The sequence below is a fragment of the Lathyrus oleraceus genome, chromosome 4 (genome assembly GCF_024323335.1).
Source record: "Lathyrus oleraceus cultivar Zhongwan6 chromosome 4, CAAS_Psat_ZW6_1.0, whole genome shotgun sequence".
NCBI lineage: Eukaryota > Viridiplantae > Streptophyta > Magnoliopsida > Fabales > Fabaceae > Lathyrus > Lathyrus oleraceus.
Genome location: NC_066582.1, coordinates 438,855,288 through 438,874,978, shown reverse-complemented (window position 1 = coordinate 438,874,978; position 19,691 = coordinate 438,855,288). Strand labels below are relative to the sequence as shown.

Genomic DNA, 19,691 nt, shown 5'->3' with positions numbered 1-19,691 from the left:
TCACCGTTGATACGACATGCTGCTTTTTCCATTCATTCCTTTCTGGATCAGTCGTGGTCTTACAAACCCTACCGATGGTAGGGATGAACCAATTAGTTCATAGAAATGTGTAAAAAATGGAGTCGCACTTAAAAGCCGAGTACTCTACCATTGAGTTAGCAACCCTAATCAAATTACAAACAAGGATGTGTATAGCCAATCGCAATAAAAAAAAGATGCAATTCTATAAATAATAGAATCAAATGTTACATATTACATTAAATTACAATGAAAAAAACAAAAAAAAATTAGAATCAAAAATGATAGACCACTTATTTAGGACAGTAGTTATTTGTGTATTACTATAGTTTTAAATTATTATTATTTTTTACATATTTTTCATATTTCTATTTCACTTTGAATAAAAAAAAACTTCTTGTTTGTATCAAACAAAATACAACGAATCCACCATTAAGATTAAGTAAAAAACATATCTGACATGAGTCAATCGATCCATTTATTCACGATCAGATTATATTTTTTTGATACACTGTTGTCAATACACTGTTGTATCTATAATAAATCCTATCGATCTGAAGGATCGATATATATATATATATATATATCATTTTAGTAAAAGATTGGGCCGAGTTTAATGGAAATTAATAGAACGAATGATTATTACTGGATTACAAAGTATCCATTGCTGGGAATTCAAATTTGATTTCCTTCCAGACTTCACAAGCAGCAGCTAATTCAGGACTCCATTTGCAAGCTTCACGGATAATTGCATTACCCTCGCGAGCAAGATCACGTCCCTCATTCCGAGCTTGTACACATGCTTCCAGAGCTACTCGATTCGCTACGGCACCAGGTGCATTTCCCCAAGGGTGTCCTAAAGTTCCTCCACCGAATTGGAGTACAGAATCATCTCCAAATATCTCGGTCAGAGCAGGCATATGCCAAACGTGAATACCCCCTGAAGCAACAGGGATAACACCTGGTAAAGAAACCCAATCCTGAGTGAAATAAATACCGCGACTTCTATCTTTTTTAATATAATCATCACGTAGTAAATCAACAAAACCTAAAGTAATCTCCCTTTCTCCTTCAAGTTTACCTACTACAGTACCAGCGTGAATATGATCTCCACCAGACAAACGTAAGGCTTTAGCTAATACACGAAAGTGCATACCATGATTTTTTTGTCTATCGATAACTGCATGCATTGCACGGTGGATATGAAGAAGTAGACCATTATCCCGGCAATAGTGAGACAGGGTAGTATTTGCAGTGAATCCACCTGTTAAGTAGTCATGCATTACGATAGGAACGCCCAATTCTCTAGCAAATACAGCTCTTTTTAGCATTTCTTCACATGTACCCGCAGTAGCATTCAAATAATGTCCTTTGATTTCACCTGTTTCGGCCTGTGATTTATAAATTGCTTCGGCACAAAATAAGAAACGGTCTCTCCAACGCATAAATGGTTGGGAGTTCACATTTTCATCATCTTTGGTAAAATCAAGTCCCCCGCGGAGACATTCATAAACTGCTCTACCATAATTCTTAGCGGATAAACCCAATTTTGGTTTAATAGTACATCCCAATAGGGGACGTCCATACTTGTTCAATTTATCTCTCTCAACTTGGATTCCGTGAGGAGGACCTTGGAAAGTTTTAACATAAGCATAAGGGATTCGCAAATCTTCCAGACGTAGAGCACGCAAGGCCTTGAACCCAAATACATTACCTACAATGGAGGTAAACATGTTAGTAACAGAACCTTCTTCAAAAAGGTCTAAGGGATAAGCTACATAAGCAATAAATTGATTATCTTCTCCAGGAACAGGCTCGATCTCGTAGCAGCGTCCTTTATAACGATCGAGGCTCGTAAGTCCATCGGTCCACACAGTTGTCCATGTACCAGTGGAAGATTCTGCAGCTACCGCTGCACCTGCTTCTTCAGGCGGAACTCCAGGTTGAGGAGTTACTCGGAATGCTGCCAAGATATCAGTATCTTTGGTTTGATAGTCAGGAGTATAATAAGTCAATTTATAATCTTTAACACCAGCTTTGAACCCAACCTTTGCTTTCGTTTCTGTTTGTGGTGACATAAATCTCCCCCTACAACGCATGAATTAAGAATTATAGCAACAACAAGGTCTAATCAACATAACTTAGGAGTTAATAAAACCTTTTTATAAATGATCCATAAACTAATATAATCAATGAATCTGAATGGGTCATTGTTAAATTTTACCATGATATTTGATTTGGGAAATACATCATTATTTTATACTTTTTCATATGTATGGCGCAACCCAACCGTTTTTTTTAGTCTCTTATTTTTTTTTGGAATATCATTTTCTAATCTAAATAATAAAAAAGATATTCTTGACCTTGACAGTGATCTATGTTGTATATGTAAATCCTAGATGTAAAAATCGGCAGAATTTTCCCAATAAAAAGAAAAATTGGTAAAAATGATATGTTAAATATAAATCCTATGCTGAGGAAATAAAAAAGAAGGACCAATGAGATAGAAAAACGGAATCATAAACAAAGTTCAGGTTCTAATTCCATAGATAATATAGTATTGTCTATAATCTAGATGACTGGGTTGACCTTGAAAATTCAATCATTGAAATTTTAAAACAATTGAATTGATTGGATGGTACCAAGAAAATCGATTATTAACTTACATTTATTATTCAATATCATTAACCACTTGCTTTGTTATCGAACATTTTTTTTTTCAAAAAAAAAAACCGATATTTTGCAATATGACAATAACTCCTCCCCCTTCTGATACTGAGGTTTCTGTACTTGAAAACAAAAATCTGGGGCGTATCACGCAAATAATCGGTCCGGTACTCGATGTAGTTTTTCCACCAGGGAAGATGCCTTATATTTACAACGCTCTGATAGTTCAAGGTCGAGATACGGTTGGCAAACAAATTAACGTAACTTGTGAAGTACAGCAATTATTAGGAAATAATCGAATTAGAGCTGTAGCTATGAGTGCTACAGATGGTCTAAAGAGAGGAATGGAAGTGATTGACACGGGAGCTGCTCTAAGTGTTCCAGTCGGCGGAGCAACCCTAGGTCGAATTTTCAACGTGCTTGGAGAGCCTATTGATAATTTGGGTCCTGATACTCGCACAACATCTCATATTCATAGATCTGCGCCTGCTTTTATACAGTTAGATACACAATTATCCATTTTTGAAACAGGAATTAAAGTAGTCGATCTTTTAGCTCCTTATCGCCGTGGCGGAAAAATAGGACTTTTCGGTGGAGCTGGGGTAGGTAAAACAGTACTCATTATGGAATTGATCAATAACATTGCCAAAGCTCATGGAGGTGTATCCGTATTTGGCGGAGTAGGTGAGCGTACTCGTGAGGGAAATGATCTTTATATGGAAATGAAAGAATCCAGAGTAATTAATGAAAAAAATATTGCGGAATCAAAAGTAGCTCTAGTCTACGGTCAAATGAATGAACCCCCCGGAGCTCGTATGAGAGTTGGTTTAACTGCCCTAACTATGGCAGAATATTTCCGAGATGTCAATGAGCAGGACGTCCTTTTATTTATCGACAATATCTTCCGTTTTGTCCAAGCCGGATCCGAAGTATCTGCCTTATTGGGCCGAATGCCTTCCGCTGTGGGTTATCAACCTACCCTGGGTACTGAAATGGGTACTTTACAAGAAAGAATTACTTCTACCAAAGAAGGGTCTATAACTTCTATTCAAGCAGTTTATGTACCTGCAGACGATTTGACCGATCCTGCTCCTGCCACGACATTTGCACATTTGGATGCAACTACTGTACTATCAAGAGGATTAGCTGCCAAAGGTATCTATCCAGCAGTAGATCCTTTAGATTCAACGTCAACCATGCTCCAACCTCGTATCGTCGGTGAAGAACATTATGAAACTGCGCAAAGAGTTAAACAAACGTTACAACGTTACAAAGAACTTCAGGACATGATAGCTATTCTTGGGTTGGACGAAGTATCCGAAGAGGATCGCTTAACCGTAGCAAGAGCACGAAAAATTAAATGTTTCTTCTCACAACCTTTTTTCATAGCAGAAGTATTTACCGGTTCTCCAGGGAAATATGTTGGTCTAGCAGAAACAATTAGAGGATTTCAATTGATTCTTTCTAGAGAATTAGATAGTCTTCCTGAACAAGCCTTTTATTTGGTGGGTAATATCGATGAAGCTACTGCGAAGGCTACGAACTTAACTTAGAAATGGAGAACAAATTCAAGAAATGACTTTTAATCTTTGTGTACTGACCCCCAATCGAATTGTTTGGGATTCCGAAGTGAAAGAAATTATTTTATCTACTAATAGTGGACAAATTGGGGTATTACAAAATCATGCGCCTATTGCCACAGCTTTAGATATAGGTATTTTGAGAATACGCCTTAAGGACCGATGGTTAACGATGGCTATGATGGGCGGTTTTGCTAGAATAGGCAATAATGAGATCACTATTTTAGTAACTGATGCAGAAAGCGCTAGTGACATTAATCCACAAGAAGCACAACAAACTCTTCAAATAGCAGAAGCGAACTTAAATAAGGCTGAAGGCAAGAGAGAAACAATTGAAGCAAATCTATCTCTCCGGCGAGCTAAGACACGAGTAGAGGCTATCGTAGAGACTATCAAGAGGATCTCCTAACAAGTTGGTGCAAGAAAAAAGATGGAAAATTACAATAAAAAAATGGTGAGTAGAAAAACTTATTAGATACCGGAATCAATGGTATCTAATAAGTTCTCCCAATACCTTACCTTCTATTGGATTTGAACCAATGACTCCTGCCGTATGAAAACAATACTCTAACCACTGAGTTAAGTAGGTCATTTATCATCCTAAATAAAAAAAGTCGTTGTCTATGAGCTCAATGGATTCTAAATGTTATATTACTTATAAACAATACAAACGCAATATAAACCAAAGAGATTGGATGATGTAATGTAATATTTATCTTGACAAGAATTTATTTATCGAATATCATCCAATATGTATGTATCAAAAGCACAAAGGCTATAGCTCAGTTAGGTAGAGCGCCTCGTTTACACATGCGCCAATGTTTTTTCATAGGAGTCCATCATGTAATTAAAAGAGTTGATCTTAATTGATAAATTGATGTCTTACTCCAGGAGAAAAATACGAGAACAATAGCCTGGCAAAGGATTTAGACTTCAAATGGAATCCATAATGGATTTGAGATATTGATAAGGTGAATACTTAATCTATTCAATGCTAGGCAATGAGTTTAGGGACCTCAAAAAAATTCTCTTTTCTTACTATCTTATGAACTTTAAGGTGTATGAAGTTTCATTTCCTATTTTATATTTTTATTTAAGTAGGTTGATAGAGAGTCCATTTAACTTAAGTTGATCCAGGCCAGAAGCAGACCTACGTCAGGATAACCTTCTTCTTTGAAAAACTTTGGTAGTGCTCTTAGATTTTCATCTAAATAAGAAATCAGAGCACAGGGAGTCATTTCCTTTTTCTTTGTGGAAAGAAAAAAGATGGTAGACTAATTGATATTTCTATCAGTTAATGAAAAAGCCCAATGCAAAAAAATGCATGTTGGGTCTTTAAAACAATTCAAATCATTTTGATAAGAATAGTTTGATTTGTTTTACCGAGAAGGTCTACGGTTCGAGTCCGTATAGCCCTAATATTACTACCGATACTACTCAGATTTCTATTTATTATCTCATATCTATCATTACAAATAGATTTCTAATAATACTATATTTATTATATTAGTACTATATTGAATACGAAATACTAGTAATACTATACTAGTAGTATAAATATACTTCAAATACTTTTTGGAATAGAAAGAATGATAGAATGATATTAGTATACTCAGATACTAGTTTCAATTTTATTAGAAATAATGTAAACTTAATAAAATACAAAGCATTTCGATTTAGATTAGATTAATGAATCTAAGAATTTGAAATTTTCAATTCAAATCGACTAAGAATTAATATGAATCTAGTATATTTTCCACATTCATAGGAGTACATTTATGTTTTTGCTTTATGAATATGATATTTTTTGGACATTTCTAATAATATCGATCTTGATTCCTATTTTGGCATTTCTCATTTCTGGAATTTTAGCTCCAATTAGGAAAGGGCCGGAAAAACTTTCTAGTTATGAATCTGGAATAGAACCAATGGGCGATGCTTGGTTACAATTTCAAATCCGTTATTATATGTTTGCTCTAGTTTTTGTTGTTTTTGATGTTGAAACAGTCTTTCTTTACCCATGGGCAATGAGTTTTGATGTATTGGGGGTATCCGTATTTCTATAAGCTTTCATCTTCGTGCTTATCCTAATTGTTGGTTTAGTTTATGCATGGCGAAAGGGAGCATTAGAATGGTCTTAATTCTTGAATATTTAGACAATTAAACAAAACATTGAGACAGTTATGAATTCCATTGAGTTTCCCTTACTTGATCAAAAAACCAAAAATTCAGTTATTTCTACTACATTAAAGGATCTTTCAAATTGGTCAAGACTATCCAGTTTATGGTCGCTTCTGTATGGTACTAGTTGTTGCTTCATTGAATTTGCTTCATTAATAGGATTGCGATTTGACTTCGATCGTTATGGACTGGTACCACGCTCTAGTCCTAGGCAGGCAGACCTCATTTTAACAGCGGGCACCGTAACTATGAAAATGGCTCCTTCTTTAGTTCGATTATATGAGCAAATGCCCGAACCAAAATATGTTATTGCTATGGGAGCCTGTACAATTACATGAGGTATGTTCAGTACCGATTCTTATAGTACTGTTCGGGGCGTGGATACGCTAATTCCTGTGGATGTCTATTTGCCAGGCTGTCCACCTAAACCGGAAGTTGTTATAGATGCTATAACAAAACTTCGTAAGAAAATATCTCGAGAAATCGATGAAGATCCAATTAGTTATCAACGAGAGAATAGGTCTTTTACTACCAACCACAAATTTTATGTTGGACGTAGTACTCATACCGACAATTCTAATCAAGGATTATTCTATCAACGATCATCTATTTCAGAGATGACCTTTGACACATTTTTGAAATATAAAAAAGTTCAGTATCCTGCGACGAACGAAAAAGTGAATTAAATAGCATCCTTTTGTACAAAATACAATAAGAAATAGCAAGCAAGTCAATCTTAAAAAAATTCATTGTAATGTAAATAAATGGTAAATACTTATACCAATCTGATAAAAAACTCGGGAGAAGTCAAAAAATGCAAGGTAATTTGTCTGTTTCGCTAGTCAAACACGGAATAGTTCATAGATCTTTGGGTTTTTATTACCAAGGAATAAAGACTTTACAAATAAAGCTCGAGGATTGGCATTCGATTGCTGTTATTTTATATGTATCTGGTTACAATTATCTACGTTCCCAATGCGCCTATGATGTAGCACCAGGAGGACTATTAGCGAGTGTCTATCATCTTACGAGAATAAAGTATAGTCTAGATCAACCCGAAGAGTTATGCATAAAAGTATTTACCCCAAGGCAAAATCCGAGAATTCCTTCTCTTTTCTGGGTTTGGAAAAGTGCAGATTTTTAAGAAAGTGAATCTTATGATATGTTAGGAATCCATTATGATAATCATCCGCGTTTTAAACGTATTTTAATGCCCGAAAGTTGGATAGGATGGCCTTTGCGTAAAGATTATATCGCCCCCAATTTTTATGAAATATAAGATGCTCACTAAATGATAAAAATAAGAAAGTAATCAGAACTTCGACAACCCCAGATATTAAAGAAATAACTGTATGGACATTTTCTTTTTCTTATAGATTAGACAGAACAATAGAGGTTTCATTCTTATCTTATTCTAGATTATGATAAATAAGAAAATTGATAAATAAAAAAGACAATAATATAGGGATTCATTGAGATTCAAAAATGGGATGGAGCAATCCTTATTTCGGACGAGCCAATAGGATGAACTGAAAAAGTTATGCATCATTAACTATGTAAGATGCACATCAGCATCAATTAGGTATCTGGCTAAGAAAAATAAAAAGTACGATTAAATACAAAGAAATGGACCAGATTTTTGGATAATGTATCTCAGATAAATTTTGACTATTCTCACCTATGAACTCCCCTAGATTCCACTTTTTGGTCTTTCAACCAACTAATTTAACCATTTGAATATTGTTTCAATTGAAATATTAACATTCGTTATTGCAGCGCACAAAAAATAGAAACAAACTTGAATCATTCATTTTCAGACTTCCTTTTGATACCTAGAATATACATCTATTCATTCTTCATCTAGAAAGAGCATATCTCCGTACACCTACATAAATTATGTATGATGATTAAGACCACTAATAAATATCTATCTATTCCCCCAATTTTTGAAAAGAAATATGGGAATAGATACTCATACATAATGAGTCGCCGGGAACCAGATTTGAATTGGTGACACGAGGACTTTCAGTCCTCTGCTCTACCAGCTGAGCTATCCCGACCATTCTTGAGCACCACCCTAATTTTAAGAAATTACTTGAGTCTATGTCAACTAAATAAAAAAAAGGGCCATCAAAATGAGGGGATTTAATTGGCTTTTGGGGATAGAGGGACTTGAACCCTCACGATTTCTAAAGTCGACGGATTTTCCTCTTACTAAAACTTTCATTGATGTCGGTATTGACATGTAGAATGGGACTCTATCTTTATTCTCGTCTGATTAATCAGTTATTCAAAAGATTCATCAGATTATGATGGAGTGATTGATTTGAGCAATGAATATTCAGTCATTTTTTCTTCCAGTTGTAATTGATTCTAATGTTTCCATTGTGATAGAATCAAAATAGTTACAAATAGAAGTTATAAATCTTCATTAATCAATTGAATGTTATCAACTCCATTTGTTAGAACAGCTTCCATTGAGTCTCTGCACCTATCCTTTTTTGATTTTCACTTTCGGAACTTTTATTTGTTTTCAGAAAGAAGGATTTGGCTCAGGATTGCCCATTTTGAATTCCAGGGTTTCTCTGAATTTGAAAGTTTTCACTTGGTAAGTTTCCATACCAAGGCTCAATCCAATTAAGTCCGTAGCGTCTACCAATTTCGCCATATCCCCCGTTTTTTCTTTGAGATTGATATCATATCGCATTATGCTGTTTTTTTCATTTGTTTGTATTATGAGTATTATGAGAATTATATGCTGGAACTGTTGAATTTATTCGAAACCTACACTCATATTGGGTGGGGGGAAATTTCCTTCTATTTGTTTTTTCTTGATTGATTTTCTTTCATCTATATCAAATACCCATAATTTAGTCGAATCAGAAATGATTTCTGATTCTATTATCTCTGTATTCGCAATTCAATATACAGAGATATATACTACATGTATCTCTATCTTAGATGTCTCCCCTTCTATTCTTTTTTGATAGAATTTAGAATACTCTAATATTCGATTCTTTTTTTCCTTCGAACAGACAGATACAGACCTTATAATAACAAAACAAAAATTATTAAAATCTATTTATTAATTTATAATTCGACATTTATTTAGAAATTCAATAGAAAGATCTAATTTTTAATTACTTATCCAATCCAATTTCTTTTGATAATCCATCCAATTTTTTAGAATTCGAATGGATATGTATAAATCGATATGGATATATTATAGGTATAAAATAAAAGACATTCTCCATACATTCCAAAACAATCCTCAAAGTTACAAACAACCAAACATTTCAAACCATTTGCCACACACAACATGAAATCACATGACTTGAGAATACATGACCTAATACCAAACAATTTTCTTTCATTCAAACAACAAACAGTTTCATACATTACAACCCTTTCAATTCCATATCACAATTACCATTTAAAATTACAGACATAATTTCAGAATTCCAACTCCAAACAATGTCAAAATTACAATTCAATCTCATAACCAATAATCGTAACAGAACTCTAATCTCCCTCCAACTGCCACTTCCTTGGTTTTTCCGATTACGTATAATTTGAAATGGCTTGTGGCCTATCATTCCTGCGTAATTCGAAACCAGACACATTGTTAATTCCAATCATTAACCAACCATTCAATTAACCTCACCATCAATGTAACTCTAACTGTCCAAACCTAAACCCTTACAACACCTACCATTCAACATTCATACCTCACCATCAATGTAAGTTTCATAATCAACCTAGCATGGCAATTCAATCTAGCAAATTTTAACAAGAACTAACATATTACACCACCAGCATCATAGTCATTACAAAGCATACATCACTATTGCTAAATGGATCTAACAGTACAGCCCCTAGTAGTTAATTGCCAATATCCTAATTTCCAATTCAAAGGTAACCTGGCAATGCATACACATCAGTATAGTCAAGGGTGAACCATATACATCATTAATCATTTCCAACTTCACGCGGAAACCAACTTCTCGACCTGCAAAAGAAAGAAAACAGAATTAACTAACTGATAACCAACTCCTTTCCACAACAGAATTTGAATCTAACAAACCTCCAGAATTGCTTCCGAATCCATTCTCTCAATCACTCTATAAATCAAGCCTAGTTCACATCTTGAAAGGGATCTTTTTCTCTCTTCTGCAATCTCTCTCGGTTCCCTCTCAAACTCTCAAACTAACTGTAAAAACCTCTTCCAATAACAGGTTTTTCCAACCTTCAATCACATAACAATTCCTTAATTGTAACAACCTCTTAACCACTCCAATAAACCGGTAATCAGAACCCGATAATAAATCCTGGACCTCAATTTCCATCACATAAGAAAAACCTTCTTTGAACCTTCTTCACCCACCATGGCTCCAAGACCTGTAACAGAAGTAGAAGAACAGTCTAACCATTTTCTCAACTCTCTCGTCACCCTCCAATCAACTCCATAACAAAACTCCATACCAGAACCACCTCTCAACAACACACCCCTCACGCAACAGAACCAGAACGGAACTACGCAGAAGACAGAAGAAGGAAAATTGAGAAGAAGATTGTGGCATAGATCGAAACCAAAAAGAGAAAATGAAAGAAAAGATTTGAGAAGGGCATACCAGGGATTTCTCAATCGCGACGCATCAACGTCTTCATCACCGTCTTCACCGCATACCAGGGAAGTCACTGTCTACAGCTGCTTCAAACTGAGTAAGGAACTGATCGAGCCCGTCACTGCCAGTCAGAACAGGAAGTTTAACAATTTTGGTCAAGGATGATATTAGAGACTTCTCTTTCTGTAGTAGAAGCAGCAAACTCAAAGTAGTCCGAAGGCCTTTTACAAGAGACCCAAACACTTTCACCCTCTTTTTCAATATTTTCTTTGCCAACAAAGGAAGTAAGATAGAGCTTGATACTTTAAGGCTAGACTTGGTCCAGCCAAGTAATAGTTCCAAATCTGGAAGCTTGCAAAGATGTTGTGCAATATGAAACACAACTTCAGGTAAAGTTATTAAATGATCTACCACCTCAAGCCTATTATTAATTCCTTCAGCATCTTTCAGTGGACAGCAAATCCAGTTCCTAAGAATTGCTGCCGAGTCTTCCTTTGCTTTGGCAGATCCCGACTCCAAAATTTGAACAAGTGGAGGTATACCAACAGCAGCAGTAATGGCCCATTTACTTTCAACATTTTCATCAGACAATAAACAGAGCAAGGCAATAGCACATTCTTGTTGCTGCTCTGATGAAAGTCCCAGAAGTGATATCAATTGCTGAACTCCTTCACGGCCTTGAAGCGCACGCCATAGACTGCATTCACTTTTGCATAATGTCAACAGAGCTTTTATAAGCTCATCTTGCACTTCATTGGCAGCCACAGTTATCAAACCAACAAGCAAACGTTTTGCATCGGAATTTGCTATTTAGTTGAGAGTACGGAATTACCGTATAAACCAGCAAGAGCTTCGATGGTCCAATCTAGCACAAGGAAAGGCAAGCGAGGTTTGAATTGTTTGAGTAATGTCTCTTCAACCACCAAAGGATCTGACGGTTTGGTAGATTCGGCGAGCTGATGCTATAGCTCCTAAAGTGTCGGCAATTTGTGTAGGAGAAGAGCATGACTCGAGGCTTTGACCGAGGCTAGATATGACATAAGACAAACCACCGGAAATATTTGCTAAAGCGCACATAGCATTCTCTTGTAATGCTTGAGCACACTCACCCTACATGAATTCTTTTGAGGGAGCTATGGTAGCATTGATCAGAGCCGGAATACCATAAAGCATTTCACCAACAAAGCTCCAGTTAGGACCATACTCATGAACAACTGCACATAATATTGCATCCTCCTCCGTATCAAAGTCTTCATGGATCTGTCATGCGTTGGTTGGAAATTGAAGCATTGAAAAGCAGGCCTATTAAAAAGGTGGTCAGTTGGATGCGAACGTTGCATAAAATCATCAATAGGAACAGGAAGCTGGAACTGAGTTTCAATTCCGTAACCGGCCGCTCTCATTTCCGAACAATCAAGACTAGTCATTGATTTAGGCAAAAGTTTGAACCCTAAAGAACACCTCCCATACATGTTAGCCTCCCTATTGATCTCAGTTTTGTGCAATGCAGGGTTAACATATCCTGCTGTTGTTTGATAAAGAGCAAACCCAGGATAAACAATAGCCTGTTGAGGCCCCAAATCAACATCCACAAGAATCCACCGACCTTGATAGTCTTTAACATGTAAACCCGCTCTGTCAGACTTAACAAGAGATATCAAGCTTTTATCAACTTGATGATCACGATCAGGATACATAAGCAATTGACCATCCTCTTGAGTTGCCGCTATATTATGATGTTGTGGCCCTTGAAACGAAGGCCTAGCATGACAGCAAACAAACAAAACTGAAGATGAAATTTCCCGATTTCTCAAGGGAATGTTATCCAATATTCCTACAAACGGAGAACTGCGTAAATTCAAATGGAAACTAATTGCCTCCAGAATATCCCTTGCCGCTTTTTCCAAATAAAGAAAACATATCGGACAAACCAGCCGGAGGCAACTCAATCGAGTTATTCGGTTCCGAATGAGTTAAACCTGGTCTATAATCATATGTTTCTTGCAACAAATGAGGATCTGCATAGTAACCAGAAGTTTTGCATCCCAGCTTTCATATACAAGAGGCTCCTCATCTTCGTCAATTTCAGCTTCCAACTCCTCCTTATACCTTTCAATGCGATCCAATTCCCATTCAGTATCCTCAATCCTGACTTCAGATTCCAAGGCTGCTTTATCTATAATTGGATCCCACAGCTCTAGAAAATGAATGGCATATCGGTCAATAGGGCGTAGCTCACTCTCAAATGCTGATAACGTCTGCCCAGCTGCAGCTGCAGCTTCTGCCATCTGGTTCACATCTGCCAGCATGTCAACATCATCTTCTTTGGCATTTTGTCATCAACTTCGATTCCAAGAGAAACTCCTGTCTCATAGCACCAGCAGCGAGCAACATTCCGGCGTAAGTTTGACAGAAAGAGCATAGGCCATCAAAACAGGACAATCTTCACCAACATTAAAGCGTTTGAATTGTCTCATATGATTCTGCTGTGCTTCAGGGGTTATGCTTCGAAGAAATGAAACATAATTAACAGCATGAAGATGGCAAAGGTCCCTGTCTCTAACAGGAAAAGGCTTGTTATAAATTCACTGCTGGATGTTGCAAGCAAAGATGTATCAATGGAAGCACCCAGCCGACCAGAATTCTAAGTACCAGATACTGATGTGGATAGGGGAATGCTTGATGAAGTTGCAGGAAGTAAAGGATCAGGCATAAGGATTGAATCTTCAACAGAATCTCCCACAAGAGCGGTCTCAGCAGTGCAATTCCTTTCATCGACAATAACTGGTTTTTATCTTTGCCAACATAAGCTTGTAACAGCCTCTGAACTACCATAAACGTGAAGAACGCCAACAAGTTGTGGTTTTCCACGGACATCATAGAAAGCCACATGTCCACTGCTAGTTCCAGCAGGCAGCATCCAACCATCATCTTTGAAGGCTACAGAAGAAAAAAAGGAGCTTCACAAGAAATGCAAGATGTTGTTCTTCTAGATCCAGAGTCATAAGTGTATAATTTCTTATCAAGGCCAACACTAGCAATGATCTTATCGTTGGATGGAGAGAAGCTAATGCCAGCAGTTGGTGCCGAATGCTGCTCCATCCATGAAAGCTTAGGGTTGCGTCCAGTTGTATCCCACAGGTGTACTGTCCCATCATCCCCAGCTGCCACAAGAAGACGACGACTAACCCGAGAATAATCAAGAACTCTCAACATCTGTTGATTGGGATCTTTTGAGTTCAACTGTCCTGTTGCCAATACTCTACTGTTCTGTCAAAATCAACTGGGCTCACCATTTTCTGCCAAACCAACAAACTGTCCACTAGTATTGACCGAAAATAGCAAAAATATGGGACAGTCACCAGGCTTCTCCTTGGCTTCCTGATATGTTGCATCTAGCTTCTTGTTGCCATTAGGGGTGCTTGTCCACACATTATATTTCATGCTTTTATGAATGTCATCCTCACTATAAGATTTGACGACATAAAACATTGCATCCGAAGAACTCTCGGATAAATCTTCCGGTTGTAATGTTGCTTGTTGGGAACTGGATGCACTTCTTTATCATCATCACTCTTGACAGGAAGGTCCTGACCCTTGAGCAATAATGTGACAGGTCCAAGACTTTTGACACTTTCCTCATCAGAACCGTTGGAACCTCTTGGTTTGGATCGAATATGAAACCGATACTGGAAATTCATTACTTCTGCTTCTCAAAGCGATCCAGGTTGTGGCAGGATTTTTGTGGAATTGCATGATGGCTGTTGGAAGCCGATTGATTCTGGAGAGGGTTCTGATGCTCCATTGGCATCATTGGATGTACGTGGAATCAAGGAGCCCCACTTGCATATGATGTTACAAAGAATTGAGATATCCTTCAAAGAATCTATTAGAAGAAATGTCCAAAATGAAGTGAAGAGGCAAAATGGAGACACTGTCGAAAAACTCAAGATAGAAGTAGTTGAAATAGCCACAGACCAAGATTGTGGTATTGATATTTACTGTCCTACTTCTGTCTTAGGAAGGAAACTTCAACTTCCTTGTCCATCAAAATTTGTTCCTGCTAACTCAGTTTCTACCAATCTGCCAGAAGAAATTCAGCTTGAGACTCGGTGTCTTCTACTTGATACTGTTTGATATTTGTGATGTGAACTGAATATGAGTCCTTGACAGATATCATCACAAAGCACAACGGACACCTTTTCCAGCAGTCTGCACCTTGGAGCACGAGAGTCTCCACTGTCCACATCAGACAATCTTGAAGCATCAGCTCTCCTCCTAAAAGAGGTTACCATGGAGTCAACTTTTACAGCAATGTCCACTTGACTCTCCGAATTTATGACAGCGGCAATGCTGGAAAAACGCCTCTGTCATCAACTGAAGTAGGTGGTTGTTCTTGGTTTCTTCCTAATGAATTGCTACGGAAATATGCCTCGACCAACCTTTCGGCAGAAGTCAATACTGATGAGAGACTAGAAAGTATTGCTCTATGTGATTGTGATCTTCGAAGCAAAAGAAATCGCACCTCGCGGTTATCCCCTCCCAAGTCAGCGCCATTAACGTTATTCTGATTCAAACCTGCAACATCTTCCGGTGGCGCCACAGGATTCTGCTCTCTTCTTCGGAACTTATCAGTGAAATTTGGTAAAGGTTTCAATTATTACAAAGCCTGTTTGGTCATGATTTGGTTGATGTTGTTGTGATTTTGTTGTGGATTTGTTGCAGGATTCTTGTGTATCAACTGAAAGCATACCGTTGCCGGATGCGATTCGCATGGCAACAGCTTGCACTGGATTTTGATCTCCATTCGAGTTATGCACCATCATTTGCTGTTGCTGCTGATGTAACTTTAATTGATCTTCATGCTGATGTGCTTCTCCACTCGCTTCTAGTTGATGAAATTGTTGCTGCCTCATTTCAAACAGCGGAAACAATCTGAAGTGGGGACCAAGATCTCTCTTATTTTAAACAGCTATCTCAATCTTTGGGTGAGGATCAAAGTCAATAAGCTTAAAATTAGTAGCCACAAAAGAATCTATGTCTTTCTTCTTTGGATTGATTTTCTAAGTTGGAAAAGGTTTTGGCAGGTTATGAAGCTGCTCCTGCAAAGGTCTCACATGAGTTTGGAACAGGAAACTCTCCCACATCAGATTTCTTAGGCACGCATTTCTTCCTTGAGACGGCGCACTCGTTGAATTCATCAACCACGCTGTTTTCAAACACGTCTCCGCATCTAATTTGGCATTCAGTCTCATCAGGTCTATTGTTGCAAGTTTGGAGACAAGCAATATTGGCAGCACATGACGGGTTTGAAAGACACTTGGCTAATTCTGGCCTGCATTCCTTGAACAAACAGGCACAAGTTTTGAGAGCATCCACAGCATCAGCAGATGGAACAATCATTAGAATGCAACGCAATAAGCCAGCTAGTTCCATGATGCGTAAATTTCTCCAATCATGGAGAGAAACAAGCATCCTATTGAAACCAATTTCTAATATCTGTGAAGGATTGGGAGAAGAATGGTGTTCCCCTTTGTGGTGTCGACATTGCCATCCCAAACCGCGAGAATGGCTATGAAGCCCTAACAAATGCAAGTGTGAAGGTTTTCTGGTGAAGGACACTAGTTTGAGAAGTTCCACAGTACCACTAGGAGAACATTGAAACCTTGATGATGATGTTGCTGTTACAATCTTTCATTTGCACATTGTTGTCTCTTGTGTAGGAGTTGTAGCAGGGATATGTAACATGTGACCCACATGACACGCATCCATTGAGAAAAGGCCATGTTTCCTTGAAACTGTAGGTAGCACTTCAACACACATGAAAATGGCTGACCCTGGATCTGGAGTACCGGCAACTGTTTTACGTCTCAAGTTAACATAAAATATATGTGGGCTCTGTAAATGCACAATAATGTTGAAAACAGCAGATACTAAGCTCTGACAGTGTCTTTTGATCAGCTTCAAGCCTTTCCGACCTGAAACAAATTCGAGAATCATGTCCAAGCAATCAATGCCAGCTGCCACAAGTGTTGAAATTTCACCCCATCTTTATTTGTTTTTATGCCATAGATTATAGTGCATCCTTTGTATTACGACTAGTGCTCTCTCAATGGCCTGTATAGTAGACAAAAGGTGCAACTCCGATTTCCCCTCTATAAAAGCTTTGAATGACACCTGCAGCCTAGTTTTCAATTCATTCAAGCAAAAGTAGTGCATCTCATTAGAAGAGCAAGCTTCAAATGGTCCTTTATGCAGTGTCTTTGTGCTCGACTGTCTTTCGTGCAAGGTTAGTTTTGCTCTCTTTTCTTGCAACAATATGGACTTGCCTATTGCCCTCATGTGAATTTTTACTAATTTTGTATAAACTTTACTCGATGAGGTAGGATCTGTGAAAGGAAAATAACTTGCTAATTCTCAGATAGCTGAGAGCACCATCTAACAAAAGAAAAGCAGATTGTTGTGGGACCCCAACCATCTCTGTAAATTCTAATAACAATACTTGTGAGATCTCAATAAATGCAGGCACACAACTTGAAGGCAACGGCGAATCATCCATCAGATAAGTTGAAGGCTGGCTTCTCAAAATTCAAGTGGGCCCAGATTGTTGAAACGGTGAAGGTGTTGGCTGAAGCAAAATGAGAACCATGGAATTCTGAAATGGCAACTAGAGATTCGGGCTGAACTTGAGGCCCAACATCGTCGTCTCTCCTTGCTTGTGACTTCCGACGCTTTATTCTTTCAACTTGTCGTTGATGCAAACCGTGCTCTTTGTAAATTATGTATTTTTTTTGGATAATCTATGATTTGTAATGAATGAAAATTGGTGTTTCTTGTAGCAAGACAAGGATCTCTCTTTGCATCTTAGAAACTTCATGTATTCATGTGATGAGATGCTTTTTGATTATAAGTTATTCATATGCCATGTACATGGATGATTATGATTGAATGAATGAAGTAATCGATAATGTTACTGAATGATAGAAAAGAAGTAATTTTCTTCAATTAAGTCAATTTTTTCTTCAATTTTCTAAGTTCTCAAATTGCAAGCAGGAACCTTAAACAAGATTACTTGAGTGGGTCTCTACCACCAGCTATTGGAAATCTGAATCGTATGCAATACACGTACAGCCATTCACTCATGTTCATCACATTAGGTTTATTTCTAATTAGGAAATGGTATTTTCTTATGTTATATCTTTATTCTATTTAGGTGTTTTGGCATCAATGCTTTAGGTACTTAGTGTAACCCCTAAACCATAAGTGTAACCCATTTTTAATATTTTTACCATCATAGATAGGTTCATTCATAATAATAATAATAATAGCAAGAATTGTAATAAGAAAAAGGACACGCACAGTTTCTTCTTTGATTTGAAGTCAGTTTTTGGCATAGTATTTGTGGCCTCAATTGTGCTAATGTGAACCATCACGAATGAGCTTTATTTCTCACTAGATCTGTAATAAGGTTTATTGTGCAGAACAAATGCAGAAATACACACAATCACATTTAATCCAAAAGAAATGGTAAGAAAGAAGTACCAATTTATTTGGAGAAATACAAACAAAAGATCAGATTTAATCCTATAGAAATGGCAAGAAAGAAGAAACCATTCTATAGAAAGCAAGCAACATGTACTAATATCATCTGGACTAAACGTAAATAAAACCTCTGTCGACCACAGCCCTAGCAGCAGAATCAGCGGCCGCTGCACATTCAACATTTGCTCTCTCTTTGGCATCTGTTGCACGAGCTGCTTTGCATGTGTCTGAGCTTCTATTCTTGCTGTATTGGCCTGTTGTACATAATTATTAGCTTCTTAAGCGGAGGTGGTGGCAGCCACTGCAGAATCCGCCGCTGAAACTGGAGGAGGAGGTGCACCACCAGCCACCGCAGAATCCGCCGCTGAAACTGGAGGAGGAGGTGCACCACCAGCCACCGTAGAATCCGCCGCTGAAACTGGAGGAGGAGGTGCACCACCAGCCACCGTAGAATACGCCGCTGAAACTGGAGGAGGAGGTGCACCACCAGCCACCGCAGAATCCGCCGCTGAAACTGGAGGAGGAGGTGCACCACCAGCAGCAGGAACATCTTCATCTTCCCATTCAAAGCAAAACACAAATCTAATTCTTCGATGTAACCGTAGACCAAAACTTCTGAGTTGCATCCAGGTATGCTGCATATTGAAAAACAACACAAAAGGTATAGGGAGTAGCCATATCAGAATAGTGGTCAAACCAAGGTTTCTACCTGCACGTCTTGTCAAAAAGAAGGAGGATACACCATTGAAAGCCATTGAAAATGCGATCTGTATCATCACTCCAGCATTTGACGATGCACATATCAAACACAAAGTCGAAACGAGTATAAATGCGTGACCTATAGGGATAAGAGCTTTCAAAATTAAAACCAGAGGGTGTGGAAATGACGATTCCCCTAAAAGTAGGGTCACGATAATGCCATTCCAAATCAAAAGCGTAGAACTCATGAAGAACAATTTTGAAATCTTTCTAACCGTCATTTTCACTCAATGGGTTGAAAACAAATTTTCAATCCATTTCAATCAATTTATAATGTAATAGGTTTCCCTCCTAAACTAACAAACTCCAAGCACGGCAT

The 19,691-nt window shown here is 37.7% G+C and overlaps 3 protein-coding genes and 4 pseudogenes across 4 annotated transcripts; 3 read left to right on the top strand and 4 right to left on the bottom strand.

Moving 5' to 3' along the window:
- LOC127135207 (maturase K-like) overlaps positions 1 to 499 on the bottom strand; it is a 3,286-nt pseudogene extending 2,787 nt beyond the window's left edge.
- Positions 500 to 609: 110 nt separating this feature from the next.
- On the bottom strand, positions 610 to 2,139 carry LOC127135208 (ribulose bisphosphate carboxylase large chain). The gene has a single exon (XM_051061977.1). The coding sequence runs from the start codon at positions 2,115 to 2,117 to the stop codon at positions 669 to 671; it is 1,449 nt and encodes a 482-aa protein (XP_050917934.1). The 5' UTR covers positions 2,118 to 2,139; the 3' UTR covers positions 610 to 668.
- Positions 2,140 to 2,420: 281 nt separating this feature from the next.
- Positions 2,421 to 4,764, top strand: LOC127135213 (ATP synthase subunit beta, chloroplastic). Its single transcript, XM_051061982.1, has 2 exons — positions 2,421 to 4,194; positions 4,247 to 4,764. The coding sequence occupies exons 1-2, from the start codon at positions 2,766 to 2,768 to the stop codon at positions 4,672 to 4,674; spliced, it is 1,857 nt and encodes a 618-aa protein (XP_050917939.1). The 5' UTR covers positions 2,421 to 2,765; the 3' UTR covers positions 4,675 to 4,764.
- Positions 4,765 to 6,013: 1,249 nt separating this feature from the next.
- LOC127135211 (NAD(P)H-quinone oxidoreductase subunit K, chloroplastic-like) lies at positions 6,014 to 7,260 on the top strand (annotated as a pseudogene).
- LOC127137881 (NAD(P)H-quinone oxidoreductase subunit J, chloroplastic-like) lies at positions 7,228 to 7,870 on the top strand (annotated as a pseudogene).
- A 1,926-nt stretch (positions 7,871 to 9,796) lies between these two features.
- On the bottom strand, positions 9,797 to 13,359 carry LOC127137880 (uncharacterized; annotated as a pseudogene).
- Positions 13,360 to 18,488: 5,129 nt separating this feature from the next.
- LOC127135212 (uncharacterized) lies at positions 18,489 to 19,691 on the bottom strand. Of its 2 annotated transcripts, none has more exons than XM_051061980.1 (2): positions 19,092 to 19,691; positions 18,489 to 19,043 (listed from the first exon to the last, which is right to left on the bottom strand). In XM_051061980.1, exons 1-2 carry the CDS (start codon positions 19,591 to 19,593, stop codon positions 18,892 to 18,894), a joined length of 654 nt encoding a protein of 217 aa, XP_050917937.1. In that variant the 5' UTR covers positions 19,594 to 19,691; the 3' UTR covers positions 18,489 to 18,891. The 2 variants fall into 2 exon arrangements, with proteins under 2 accessions (XP_050917937.1, XP_050917938.1); XM_051061981.1 differs by having other exon boundaries at positions 18,489 to 18,995.

Excerpts from the sequence above, each read along its gene's own strand:
- LOC127135213 (XM_051061982.1), top strand. The coding sequence starts at position 2,766 with ATGACAATAACTCCTCCCCCTTCTGATACTGAGGTTTCTGTACTTGAA. Across the intron at positions 4,195-4,246 it reads ACAAGCCTTTTATTTGGTGG|AACAAATTCAAGAAATGACT; the intron begins GTAATATCGATG and ends TTAGAAATGGAG.
- LOC127135212 (XM_051061980.1), bottom strand. The coding sequence starts at position 19,593 with ATGACGGTTAGAAAGATTTCAAAATTGTTCTTCATGAGTTCTACGCTT. Across the intron at positions 19,044-19,091 it reads TGCGGTGGCTGGTGGTGCAC|CTCCTCCTCCAGTTTCAGCG; the intron begins CTCCTCCTCCAG and ends CTGGTGGTGCAC.
- LOC127135208 (XM_051061977.1), bottom strand. The coding sequence starts at position 2,117 with ATGCGTTGTAGGGGGAGATTTATGTCACCACAAACAGAAACGAAAGCA.